We start from the raw sequence: 14,671 nt of genomic DNA, 5'->3' as shown, positions 1-14,671 counted from the left end.
AGAAGATTAACTCATTCTTAAATGTTATCAAAACAAGAAGAACCGTGTTCGCTCGCGATGTAATCAAGTGTGGATGAATGAGTGAGTAAGCTCATTACGGAGTATAATATAATTTCATAAAATGACGAGAGATTACTGACTATACGGAAAATAAAATCAAAAATAATTCTTATGTTGTGACTAGATTTCGGGACTACTTCAAATTGGAAAGTAATGCATTTGGAAAAATACCAATATCTGAAAGATACAGACATGATTTTTTTTAGTCAATAATTTGATTTTGAACAAAACATAACGTTCATATATGATTGCTTTTTAATGTGAATAAGAAGATTCTTTAAAAAGGGTTATTGTCGAAAATATCGTACGTCTCAAAAACTTACGTATGTCATTATTCTTCTCCAAATCTTTGTAGTCAGAATCTCCTCTTCCATCAATGAATTGAAACACCGTTATACAAATCTACGTTCTACGTTGGTCAGCATACATATTTAGACGAGCAGGAAATCGCCTGTATCAGTTTTTATCTGCAATCAAATGGAGGGTATTCACCTCTTTAGCGCCTCCACTGGATAGTGAGCAGGACGTCAGACGACGACTTCGCGATTGTTACTCTGGCGCGTTTTTTTTTTATCTGTCTGTGTAATGGCTGAGCGTATCTTTAGCGACGATTTGAAATATCTTCCTGATTTTAGTTTTGATGACGTTACAGAATATGCTGAAAAGCATGCTGGGAATGGAAATAGCGCCAAGAGAGGATACAAATACTTCTGGGAGTCTTTCATCCACGATTACAAAGGTATGGACATGGTAAGTTAGGTAGGGCAAGTAAGATTTTTCAGCGAGCGGGACATGATGATGTCACATGTACCGTAACCACTGTTATAATTTTAAGCATTAAGAACGTCAGTAAATAATGACTTGTGATGTACATTCATTCATGGGCTATTCAGGATTTACCTATTTATTTTTATAGGGGATCTAAAAGGCAGGGGGCAGCTTATAATTTACACAGCTTTCCTAGAATCTCTGTCTGCTGTTGGCATTTTTGTACAATGGAGGAGTTTGAGATAAATCAACTATCTAATCTCATTAGACCTAGGTTTCGATTAAACCATGCTGAATATGCAACAACCATTGGAAGCAAATTAAGCTGTAACTTATCACTAATATGCATTATTATTTTCACAGTTTTCCAAGATGGTCAGAATTTTTTAATAAAGGCAAGATGTTATCGATCACAAAGAAAAAACGAGCCACCTCATTCATTATTTGTAACTTTGCGACGGACAATGTACTGAGTGCTACTTGCTCTTGTACAGTGGGAGAAGCAATAGAGAGAGAGTTTATTTCATTTTGTCAAACCAAGAAAACAATTTATGCACACATAAACAAATATCAAAAAAAATAGTTTTCGGTATATGACTGGGGGGCAACGATACGACCTTTGGGGGTCATCAGAGTCAGTTGCCACCCAATTATATTAAATAAGCATAAAAATAACAGGTTCGTGTCAATATTTCAATGTCTCTCACGATTTATACTATGTACAATATTTACATGAATTTACTATTCTTAATTATGGAAGCATTCTTTTAAATAATAGGATTTTGCACAAATTGAAATTATATTGCAAAATATAAAATGATCAAAACGAAAAAAAGTGGGAAAGCAGGTCAGACAAGCTACCCCTTATTTGGGTAACTTGTTTTATTGAATGAATTTAAGTTAAACATAACAAGTGGGATTTTGAACAAGCGAATATGGGTAGAGTTCTATTCTACACACACTAGTGCAATGTAATCAGATGCATGGGTTGAGTCATCAAAACAAATTAGAATTTGGTTTAAACAACAAAAAAATGCATTTTAAAAATGCAATACATTGTAAACTTTGTATAAACAAACAATCGATATTAAAATATCAAGAAAGTTAATGCAAAAACAAAACAGTTGACTTAATGTAGGAATAAATAAGATTCAATATTTCATAACACTATGTGAAATGATTCAGAACACTTTAAAAATAAACATCAAATATTAGTGTTTGTACATAGAAATAGAACAATTCATAAATCAAGGCCATTTATTAAATCAAGGCCATTTATCCAGATTTTTACACTAATTGGTAGTAAATGGATTAATTTATCATAGATTAGCCAGGGATCTCAATAGGAAAGTATTGAGATATCGTTGGTAGGTCAAAGGTTGATGAAAAAGAGCTAATAACTTAGCATATTAACTTCATAAGATAGAAAAATTGAGTGGAACATTTTATTACACAATTAGGGACTCTTTTACATGAGAGCATTTAATAATAGCAATCAAAAAATAAATCAAATAAAGAGCTCATGTCAACAAGGAAATATCATGAATGCATAAAAGCTTGGCATATTAAATTTATAATATAGAAAAAAGAATGTAACATTTTGTAATATGATTTGGGACACTTCAAATGTGATATTAATAGTAGTTATCAAATATAGAGATAAAGAGCACACGTTAGCGAGGAAGTAACTTGAAGGTAGATATAAGGTTGGCATAACTCTATAAAATGGAAAATGAGAAATGTAACATTTATAACTTGATTTCGAATACTTTGAATATGAACATTAAATAATAGTAATAGAGTATAAGAAAAAATTAAATAAAGAGCTCATGTCAACAAGGAAATATCATGAATGCAATACAAGATTGGCTCATTAACTTTATGATATAGAAAATAAAGAATGGAACATGATTTGGGTCACTATAAATGAAATATTACGGTAGTTATCAAATATATAAATAAAGAGCACATGTTGCCGAACAAGTAACATGTATGTAATATAAGCTTGGCTTAACTTTATAAATGGAGAATGAAGAATGTAACCATTTTTTAAACACAATTTTAGACAATTTGGAAATTACCAATTAATAATAGTAATCTAATATAAAAAAAAAAATAGCTCATTTTGCCAAGGTATCAATATCCTGAATGAAATTTTGGTTTTAGAGTTTTAAAGTAGAACTCGCAATATGTACAATTTGTAGATATAGTGAAGGATTGCAAACATAAAAAAACAGTAGTCTTCAAAATCACAATGAGATATCAACAACAATTCACTGCGAAGACACAAGTCAGGCATATTGGAATTGCAAGTGTATATGAACAACAACAATTCACTGTGAATACACAAGTCAGGCATATTGGAATTGCAAGTGTATATGGATTAAAGGATACAGTGTATATTTACCCCTGACTAGACTAGGACCAAATCGACAAACATCAAACTTCAGCAAGGAATTTAAGTTACATCAAAGATTGTTTTATATATAACTGCCTCAGAATCAACTCTGTTCCAACACATGATCCAACTTTTATTAGATAATTTCATTTAAAATCGATAAAGCAAATACCATTAGGAGCAAACATAATTGGGTCATTTATATATAGAAATATAGAAAGTAAATTAACATGTAATAAGAAGGAATGAAACCCAATATTTAATAACAGTATATTAAGAATACTTTGAAAATGTAGATCAGCACTGATTTGCAATAGAATGCATAGCCAAGGAACTTTTGGGCTTGCATATTAAGAAAGTGACATGAATAATTAATTACACATTGCACATAAATAATTCAATGAAGCATGATACTAATTCACAGTATAATTTGATGTAAAACTTGGAAGTGTTGGATTCAGAGTCATCACTACTGAGTTGCAGAAGATTGTAAGATTGCATATGCATGGAATAGAAGTATAACGGTGGGATGGAAATTGAAATATTTTGCATAGGAAATCAGTGACATGTGTATAGATTACATATTTCTACATGTATAGAGAACACCACTGAATACTATTGTGAAGTACAATACCAAATCATATGTTAATTTAATCAAATGAACCGAATGAACTCTTCAATTTGAAAAATCCACATGACAATAGACAGACAAAAGGATAGAAATGATCTCTTGACTGAACTCATCTGTACAAATAAGTAAATATTTATTTAGCTATGGAAACCTTATCAATTACAATCAATATTTTGATATGATGTGTTTCATAAGTTCATCTTTGAATTTTTTATACGAATATGTCTTGAAAATAGCGGGTATTTCATTCCAAATTTTGGGGCCAGCAATTTTTATCAAATTTTGGGTAAATTTGAAATTGGTTCAAGAAATGAAGAATGCTCCTTTAGATGCCGAACGAGTGTTAAATGGATGGACAACATACTTTTTCATGGTAGAATTATATATGCACAGCAATTGACAGCATTATAGAAACAGTAATAAATAATAATTGTGAACAAATTTTGATGTTTCACCAACATATAATATATATGAAAAATGGTTTATGTGCATATTGATACAAATACTGAATTACATAACATAGCGAAAGTTGTAATTAAAGATGATATTTTAGTTAGGTAAGATAGTAGAATCAAAATGTGACAAGGAAATCTGGTCACAGGTCGTTATCTATAATAAGGATTGGTTCACCCTGATAGATTATGAGCTGATATTCAATTATGATATACCTACAACAAGATAAAATGGATTTCATACTTGAATGACAGTATTACAATTTGGACATGAACCTGGCACAAATATGGGCTTTTGCAGTATAATGCCTTGGTTGCAATCTTAAAAGCATAGCTATATTCAAAAACAGTCAGTAAGATGAACATTGCAATAACAGTATGTATAAATTAAAATAAGCATGCAAATATTGGCAATTAATGAAGGCTATTACCATATGCTACTAGAGTGATTTCAAAATTTTGGGGAAAATCAAAATTTATATACAGCTGCATAGGGTAAAATGCTACTATGGCATTGATTCAAAATTTTTGGGAAAATCAAAAATTATATACAGCTGTATTGGGTATGCATTGCAGGCACATTAATTTAAAAGTCGTTGGACAGTCTATAAATGGATATGAACATGGCACAAATATAGGCATAGTTTGATACTGGTAAATGGTTCATAAGTTGGCATCAATTTGCAGGTACTACTAATTATAGTAGTAGATTACAATACAATAGGAAGAAAACCAGATATAACCAGACTCCTTGACACTTATCTACTGGAGTCATCAGTATCCAGTAAAGTAGAGCTGGCACCTTCATTAATTAATATTTGGATATAATGTGCTTCATGTACTCAAATTTAAATTTTTTATACGAAAGTGCCTTAAGATTATCAGGAATATTATTCCAGATTCTGGGTCCAGTAATTTTGATTGAATTTTGAGCGAATTTTGAATTTGTGCGAGAAATAAAGAATGCACCTTTTGTTGCAGACCGAGTTCCATATGAATGCACAGAACTACAGTCTGTGAAATACGAATTGAATGCTACTGGAAGCATGTCATGCCTAAATTGGAACATCAACTTTGCAACCTCATAAATAAAAACATCATTTAATTTAAGAAGATTCATGCGCCTGTAAACAGGACTCATACTATGCAGCAAAGGAGTACTTGTCATAATGCGAAGAGCTCGATTTTGTAAAACTGATAAAGCGTGGAGTCTACTTTTATCTGCAGAGCCCCATGCCACAATTCCATACTGAAGGTGAGAATAAAATAGAGAGAAGTAAACAGTTCGCATAATTTTTTTAGGAATAAAATGTTTTAGTCTTGACATTATCCCAACAGCCCTAGACAGTTTTAATTTAAGTAAATTGATGTGGTTATCCCATTTAAGCCTATTATCAATGAGTATCCCAAGATATTTTACAGCGTCGTGTACTTTCAAACTGACATTATTTAGAGACAAATTGAGTATAGGTGAATACTCATTATTTTTATCATAAGGATTATTTATTAGTAGTACTTGGGTTTTTTCAGGATTTATGGTCAATTTGTTGCATTTCATCCATTGGGAAATATTTTCTAAATTTAGTTTAACTTTTCTGGACAAATCAGTGACACTAGAAGATATGGACGTTGTGCTCGTGTCATCAGCAAAAAGTTTGACAATTGCTGGAGTACTGTTTACCACATCATTTATGTATACCAGGAACAGGGTCGGGCCAAGAACCGAGCCCTGTGGCACGCCTACATGAACGCGTTCGCGAGGTGAATTATAGGCAGAAAAAGTTACAAATTGCATGCGACCATCCAGGTAATTTGCAAACAATTTACTCACATTTCCACGGACTCCATAATGTTTCAGCTTACTGATAAGTATTTTATGATCGACAGTGTCGAAAGCTTTCTTTAAATCCAGAAATACGCTACATCCCACAAATCCCTTATCTATGATTTCATAATATTTGCTAATAATATCTAGAATTGCATGCTTTGTTGAATGATGATTTCGAAAACCGAATTGATCACATTTTATAATTGAATGTTTATGTAAAAAATTTTGTAAGCGAACGAGCATCAGTTTCTCAAAAACAATTGAAAGGCATGAAAGAATGGAAATGGGTCGATAATTTGACACGTCATCATTCTTTCCTGCCTTGTGTACTGGGACAACCCTGGCTACTTTGAGATGATCTGGAAATAGGCCTAAACACACAGATGAATTGAATAGTTTACAAAGTATGGGACTAATAGCACCACAGAGGAGTTTTAAAAGATAAGCTGGTATATGATCATACCCAGTTGCTTTATTTGTTTTCAAGGAATTAATAATATTTTCAATTTCAGTGACAGAGGAATCCTCCATAAACATGGACAACTTGTTTGGCGAACCCATGAATTGGAGGTGTTCGTTGTCATTCACAGTATGGAAAGCAGAAGACAAATTTAGTCCAATTTGAGAAAAATAACTGTTAAACATATGAGAAATTTTTTCACTGTCACGCACAATCTCTCCAGAGAGTTGATTGACTAGCTTTTGCGGAATGCCTTTATTTGATTTTGAGTTTATTAAAGAATTGATAGTACTCCAAGTCTTTTTTGGGTCGTTTTTATTATTTTCGAAACAGTTAGCGAAATATGTCTCTTTAGCTTTTTGCTTCAGATGACACAATTTGTTGGCATATGTTTTGTAGTAAAGTTTTTGTTCCATGGAGCCCTTAATAAAATGAGATTTATGTAACTTATCCCTGATTTTAGTTGAGCGCAGAATGCCATTTGTTATCCAAGGTTTCCTTTCTAGTCGGCGTTCTTTTCTAGTTAACTTTCTTAGTGGTGCATGTTTATCACATACATTTAAAATTTTGGTAATAAAATTGCTAAAGTATGAATTGAAATTTTCAGCATTAATACTAATAGGGTCATGCGAGTAAAAAAGTTCATGGGCATCTTGAATGAATTTAGCTGAATCAAATTTTCTCATGTCACGTTTAAGCTTATGTTGAACATTGGGGGATGCATGATGCAGTTGAAATTGACAAAGAATGGGATAATGATCAGTCATGCAGTGTTGCCATACAATACATGAGACTGGTTTCTCGGATATATTGGAATAAATATGGTCAATTAGAGTAGTACTAGAGCTGGTCACTCTAGTTGGGTGAGTTATTAATGGAATTGTGGCATGGGACCTCAGCATGTCAAGAAAACCTATTGCAAATGATGTGGAGCTTAATAAATTGATATTAATGTCACCCGATATAATATATTTCTTTTTATCAAGTGCCAGAAGGTGTAGGGTGTTACTAAGAGCGCACATAAAATCAGATTCACTGGATCCAGGGTGTCGATATACAACACCAAGAATAATAGAAGAAGACTTTCCACAATGAATAGGTATTTCAACCCAAAGTTCTTCACAAGAGTTGACATTCAGAATATATTTGTGTACCAATAACGGATTTAAATAAGACTTTACATATAGCCCAACCCCACCAGCATGAGTTTTTGTTGGCGTATGGAGGAATACATAACTTTCAATATCTATATTAACTAAAGGGTCTGTTTTGAGTTTTGTTTCGGATAGCGCTATTACAGTAGGGGATGAATTTAGATCATGTATAATGTTTGACAACTCGTCAATATGCTTTTGTATAGACCGAATATTGAAATGAGCCAAAGTGAACTTATTTTTAGATAAACTGGTACAACCTAGGATGTTACATACACTGTCAGCAGTCTCAAGTGACAGGCATGGACTAACATTTTCAAAATTGAATTCAGAAGTGTCAAGGGGTTCTAGTTTTCTGTCTATTAAATAAGGGCAAGTATGAAATGGAAAAAGAGATTTTAAACAATTTTGGCAAAGACTATTATTACTTGTAGAATGAATATTAGAACAATTAAAGCAAAAAGGCTGAGCAGCCATTTTACTTATCTAATATAGGAATTCAGATTTGTAAATAGTCAATCTAGGATAGTTTTTCTAAATCCGAGAGCTTGGTTATGGGAATCCTAGGACTTTCTTTGGATTTTTTCATGTATATGTTGCCATTGGTAGTCCAAAGCCTCTCATACATTTTAGATTTCTTGACTAATCGTGAATTATATAAAAGATTATTACGAAAATTTGTGAGGTTCTCATTAATGTAAAGAGTGGACAAACCTGCAATCCCAAAGTCTTTGATTCTAGAAGCTTCAAACTTTTTAGCAATGAATTGGTTCCTTTTATTCCTATTCGTAAAACGAACTATGATCGGTCCGATTTTGGTGCTGTCTCTTCTAGGAAGACGGTGAGATACTGAGATATCCAGTCTTTCAACCTCGATTCCTAGTGCTTTGCCAATTTTAACAATGATATTATCAGTATTTTCCCCTTCCCTATATGGAATCCCATGAAATTCAAGGTTTTCCCGCCTCACGTACTGAGCCAGGTCTTCAAAATCGTGGTCGAAACGTTGCTGTAGGGTGGTATACATTTTTAACAGTTTATCATTTTTAGCAGACAGATCCCTAATCACCTGGTCCAGTTTTGAAATATAGTCTTTCTGGATCTCAAACTCTGCACTGATGAAGTTTTGGCTGGCTTGAACAGTACAGAGGTCAGTGTCAAGTTTGGAAGTATTCAGGCGCAAACACTCTATATCTTTGTTTACTTTAGAAACCTTGTCAACCAGTTGGTCGCACTGATGAAACATTGCTTCCAATTTATCAGCCATTTGTTGGGTGTTGTTCATTACCGATTCGTTGATCTGGGTAGATATTTTCTTATCATGTTCGCTTATGGAGTCTTCGAACAAGTCCCTTATACTTTCCTCTACAATCGCTTTAATTTCGATTTTCAAGTTGTTAGTGATGCGAGTTTCCATCAATTCCAGTTTTGATTTTAATTGGTCAATTTTCCCTTCCATTATGGCCAGATTATTAGTTTATATATTAGTTAATAATTTTTAATATGCACAAGAACCTTAATTATACAGCGAATAATATGCTGTCATTCTTTAGCATTGTTGTACTGCACTGCGCATTTCAGCAATCTCCAACTAAAGAAAGTAACCCCAGCTATCACTGGCAGTATGCAATTACAATCATGACATCATCCAAGAAGCGAAGGATTCAAGCAGCTGCCTATCCAAAAAATTATTATTCAAAATCCATGTTCGAAATCCATCAGAACAATTCGCAGCACTCTACACAAACCTGGAAGAATCCCGCAATGGCAGAGCTTTCTAAATTTCAGTCAATATAATATTCAGTTAAATACAATTTTGCCGTCAAATTCATCTTCTGTTGTAAGTATTTCAACAAATTTTGGACAAGCACCATTTGGGAGTCCTCTAGCATATCAGCAGATATGTGATGAGAAAAGTTTTGAATTCCCTCCTCTCCCTCTGTCTAGTTTGTCTCCACAGACTAACACGGTGTTAACAGAAATGCAACACAAAGTGATGCAAAATCTGACTTTGGGCAGAGAAGATTGTAAACACATTGAATTTATGACTCGAAATCAGTATAACTCTCCGATTTGGCACCAACAACGAAAATTTAGAATTACAGCATCCAAATTTGGCCGAATTTATAAACGTGTTTCAAATTTTGACTCCCTTGCTTCAAATCTTACTTCTTCCAAATTATTTCAAACTGCAGCAATGAAAAGAGGTATCCAAATGGAACCAGAAGCAGTAAAATTATAGGAGGAAATAAAAAAATGCCAGTGTTCCCCATGTGGATTGGTAATATAATTTCTTCAACTTGTCCCTGGTTGGGGTGTTCACCAGATCGTAAAGTTTACGACCCATCTTGTGATGGCAACCTATGCTATGGCTTATTAGAAGTCAAATGCCCTATGTCTTTTTAAAAATGATAAAGGGGAATGGACATTGAAAATGAATCATGATTATTATTTTCAAATAATGGGGTGTTTAGGAATCACAGGACTCAAGTGTTGTGACATCATTATTCTTTTACCTTCGGGTGCATGTTTTATTGATCGCATATATTTTGATGATGCATATTTTCTGGACCTACAAATGTGTCTGGAATCCTTTTTTGATGATCATTTCATAAATACGGTTGCGACAAACATGTCATCTTGAGGACAAAAATTTTTCACTTTGTGAAATGTCTGAAGGACAATTATATATCAAGAGAAAAAACTTGCCTAGGCATTTATGTATTTTATTGCTTTAAATTTAGAATGTAGTAACCAGTTGCTTTGGGCTTTCAACTATTTTTCAATAAATCAGTATTTTGTGTATTCGCCATAGTGCAATTTGTTGAAAACAGGCGAGACAGGCAGTACAAAAGGCTATTCTGAATTTTCCCTTTTCTTTTACTGTTAACCTAATATAATGTTGTGACACCCACACCCTCTGCTGTATATTCTAACAAAGCTAAGATCTTTAAAGGGACATAAAATATGTCCTGAATGTATTTGATAAACTAAACTGCTCGAACTAAAAATAATTATTCAACAATAAACAAACTGAAACTAAAAAATAAAACTAAATAACTACTTCTAAAACAAAGGACAGCTAAAGTTGGTTAATAAGCAAGCAACGGTCCATAGTTGATTAACTGTTCCTAGCATATACTCAGTGGTATTCTGCCTTCGAATAACTGATATTCTTTCACCCTTCTGATTGCTCGTTCTACGTGGACTCTTAAGTGAAGCAATCTTGCTGGACCGCAATGCCTCCTCATATGTGAACCGCTCGTTAAAGTTGAATGGAGGAATATTTAGACCCACACCTTTCACTTCCAAGAGACTCCTGATGGCAAATCCTTTGTCGCACATTACGGAATCCCCTCTTTCAAGCAAACTCAAAATTCCAGATCTCCGGGTTATTTCACTGTCTGATATGCTACTGCAAAATAATAAACTGACAAAAGTTATTGGACCATGGGGAGCAATACCCAATAAACATTTTAATGTTGTATGGTTTTTATAAAATGAAAAAAACTCACTTTGGAGCATGAGTGAAGATGGTGACTGGCATAAAATTTCACAACAGTCAGGGACTATGCGTGTAGATCCATAACCTTGGTTTTTAAAACACTGTGGCATATTTTCATAAACCTGCTCACGAGTAGGCCAAATTGGGATAGATGCCAAGGTAAAATAAAGAAAATTAGCCCATGTGATAACTATCCGAGAGACAGTGGACTGTGATATGCAAAAAACATCACTAAGATGGATCTCATCAAAGCCCTGTCTCAGACGACACAAAAATAAAAATAGTTCATCAGCCAGTGGAAGCGATCGCTTCTTACAAGGGTGGTCTAAAAAATCGCTACTTCCATTATAAACTTCTTCGCTTACAGCAGACCATAGTGTTAAAGAGTTAGCACAGTCCAACAATATGTGGAAAAAGTCAATCAATAAACAATAGGAACTAAAGCCAGTATAATATTTAATCATGGAGCTTGACGCCTTGAAACGTTCCATACCGAATTTAGATATTGACAGCTTTGAAACTTGAGTTTTTAAATTCTCAATTTCTTTTAAAGCTTGCTCAAGTTTTTCTTCAGCTGTTTTCACTACAATGCAGTAGTTGTGATCCACTTGAGTAGGATTAATGTGATTAAAACTCAGACTGCTGGTCCGACTGCTTGGTACAGTGGCATCATCAGTGGTTCTGTACAAATATAATAAAATTCATTAGCAAAGAAATCACATATTCATCCTGGGGAAAGGAAAGTGATAAGACGGCTCAATTATATGATGAACCAGATATCGGTGAAAAGTCATATTGTACCCAAATTACAGCTTCAAGTATTGGATCCTCTGCATTGCATGTATATGTGTATATCAAATAATGGCACTGAATTGACTATTGTTATAGCTAGCTGTGAGGCAACTAGCAAAGTTGAATGATGTGCTTGGTAGTCTAAATGAGTATCTGGCTTTCTATCTTTTTTGTCGGGAATATATGCCAACAATGTAGGCATCATAGAAAACTAAGAACCGAATACAGATTCTATTAGCCAGAGCAGGCTATATCTTATAACTATGTGTTTGCACAATGAAAGTGTTTATTTTGTATTGCACTGTTTACCTATTCTTGGCACTATTGTGGCCCGCGAACAATGCAAAAATAATTTTGTGGCCCGCGGAGCCGACAATGTTGGACCACCCTGATATTCTAGACTTTTATAGTCTGTCAAAATATTTGGTTAATTTTAAATTTTGGTTTGATACTAGTATGGTGGTATAGTCTAATTCAAAAAATGATATATTCTGTTTTACCTCAGTCTGTTTGGCAGTGGTCTCTCTGCAATTAACTTTGTCCAACTAAATTTTGATGGAACTGAGTTGTGGTGCAAACGGCGTCGACCAGAAGGCGTCTCATATATGTCTTCGGGTCTGAAATGGTTGCCACAAACTCGCAGGCTTGGTGTAATCTGTTTTAATAAGTCAAAATGAACTAGCTGATACGAACGGAATAAATAACAACAACTAAAGTGAAGCTAGGCTTCAAGGAATTAATGTATGCCACTTAATAATAATATAGGTTATCAAGTTTAGCTTGATTCCCATAATCAGTACACCAGGAAGATATTGACAAAATAAACACTTATTAGTCTACAGAATCAGAAGAGCCCCAACTAAGATTTGAAAAGAGCAGAAGTTAAATTAATTTAATTAAGTGATTCAAGAGTCTTGCTGCACTCTAAGACTCACAGCAAGACTCTTAAATCACTTAGGATAGTTATCTTTACTCTTGCTACAGCATCCTTGCATTATATGCATACTGATCCGCCGGCACAAAAGAATAGAAGAAGGATAAGTAGTTAGTTTCGTAGAAACCAAATCATTAGTTAAATTAATTGTTGCTAAAACTGCAAAAGAAAGTCGTGGGCTGTGCTCACACTAAATACACTCACATATGGCCTACAACCGCATAGATATAGCCTAATAACTAAAGTAGAAGCGAGAAGAGAAAATCAGGGTCAAAACTAAAATTAAAACCAGAAGAAAAAAATATTTGCCACAATATACTGACTTACTTGAAAATGTTTACCAGGATCGCGACGAATACTGTGAATCCACGCTCTCTTCATTTTGGGGGAAAGAGTGGAACGATAAGTCTGGTGAGTAACGGCTATCGCCATTACACAACGGTACGCAGCAATGCAATTTGGAACCACCAGACGCACGAGCCGCCATTGCAATCGAAAAGCCCAAACCAGTCCAACGTCGCGGTGAAGCAGAAGACAGTACTTTCCCGCGCATGCCCACATAAAACCAAAATGGCGACGCTCAGTGGCGATGAATGAGTGAGTAAGCTCATTACGGAGTATAATATAATTTCATAAAATGACGAGAGATTACTGACTATACGGAAAATAAAATCAAAAATAATTCTTATGTTGTGACTAGATTTCGGGACTACTTCAAATTGGAAAGTAATGCATTTGGAAAAATACCAATATCTGAAAGATACAGACATGATTTTTTTTAGTCAATAATTTGATTTTGAACAAAACATAACGTTCATATATGATTGCTTTTTAATGTGAATAAGAAGATTCTTTAAAAAGGGTTATTGTCGAAAATATCGTACGTCTCAAAAACTTACGTATGTCATTATTCTTCTCCAAATCTTTGTAGTCAGAATCTCCTCTTCCATCAATGAATTGAAACACCGTTATACAAATCTACGTTCTACGTTGGTCAGCATACATATTTAGACGAGCAGGAAATCGCCTGTATCAGTTTTTATCTGCAATCAAATTATAAGTCTTTAAAACAATGTTTATGTTCATTATGACGTCATATTGGATCGGCTTGGTAAACAAGGAATGGTACAGTAATGATGAAAATTTGAATACCAAAAAAGTACCAACGTATAGCACGTATACGCTTTTGACATTTTTCACAGCTGAGGGTGACTTGAGACATGCGTAAATAAATTCAGTCCCTGAACCATTGGGTTGAAAGGAAATTGGCACAATGAATGTCAGTAACAGCAATCGCGATTTAGTAAGTAATAGCCTATAATTAATGCTGATAATATAAAACGACCACAACACTGAGACGTTTCAATTGGAAATTTTCTCAAAGTCACGAAAACTCAAAGTGAAGCTACCGACGACTACTAATATACCAATAGATACTGACACTATGTATATATATAGAATAATATTAATGCGCGTTAGTAAATATCAACTGGCGCAGTTCCTGTTGATTTGATTGAGAAATAACAAAGATGTATTGAATTCCAAATAGCTGAATCTCGTGGAAGAAAATCTCGAAGTATAGAATATTTTTTCTGGTATTTCACTGACTGTAAACGGGTGAGAATTCACAGTAAACCGAACTTGACGATAAAAATTGTTAGACATCCCAATGCATAACGCGAATCTTAC

General features: G+C 34.0%; 2 protein-coding genes and 1 long non-coding RNA gene across 3 annotated transcripts; 1 reads left to right on the top strand and 2 right to left on the bottom strand.

The window, feature by feature from the left end:
* Positions 1–645: 645 nt before the first annotated feature.
* LOC144432421 (uncharacterized) lies at positions 646–1,328 on the top strand. Its single transcript, XR_013480622.1, has 2 exons — positions 646–799; positions 1,192–1,328. It is a non-coding gene; the product is annotated as an uncharacterized LOC144432421 (long non-coding RNA).
* A 6,939-nt stretch (positions 1,329–8,267) lies between these two features.
* On the bottom strand, positions 8,268–9,326 carry LOC144432420 (uncharacterized). The gene is made up of 2 exons (XM_078120541.1): positions 8,466–9,326; positions 8,268–8,393 (listed from the first exon to the last, which is right to left on the bottom strand). The coding sequence occupies exons 1-2, from the start codon at positions 9,208–9,210 to the stop codon at positions 8,272–8,274; spliced, it is 867 nt and encodes a 288-aa protein (XP_077976667.1). The 5' UTR covers positions 9,211–9,326; the 3' UTR covers positions 8,268–8,271.
* An 831-nt stretch (positions 9,327–10,157) lies between these two features.
* LOC144432422 (uncharacterized) lies at positions 10,158–13,547 on the bottom strand. Its single transcript, XM_078120542.1, has 3 exons — positions 13,310–13,547; positions 12,549–12,703; positions 10,158–11,937 (listed from the first exon to the last, which is right to left on the bottom strand). The coding sequence occupies exons 1-3, from the start codon at positions 13,541–13,543 to the stop codon at positions 10,818–10,820; spliced, it is 1,509 nt and encodes a 502-aa protein (XP_077976668.1). The 5' UTR covers positions 13,544–13,547; the 3' UTR covers positions 10,158–10,817.
* Between the last annotated feature and the right edge of the window lie 1,124 nt (positions 13,548–14,671).

Source organism: Styela clava, chromosome 15, assembly GCF_964204865.1.
Source record: "Styela clava chromosome 15, kaStyClav1.hap1.2, whole genome shotgun sequence".
Lineage (NCBI taxonomy): Eukaryota > Metazoa > Chordata > Ascidiacea > Stolidobranchia > Styelidae > Styela > Styela clava.
This window is presented reverse-complemented; position numbering and strand designations above follow the sequence as displayed.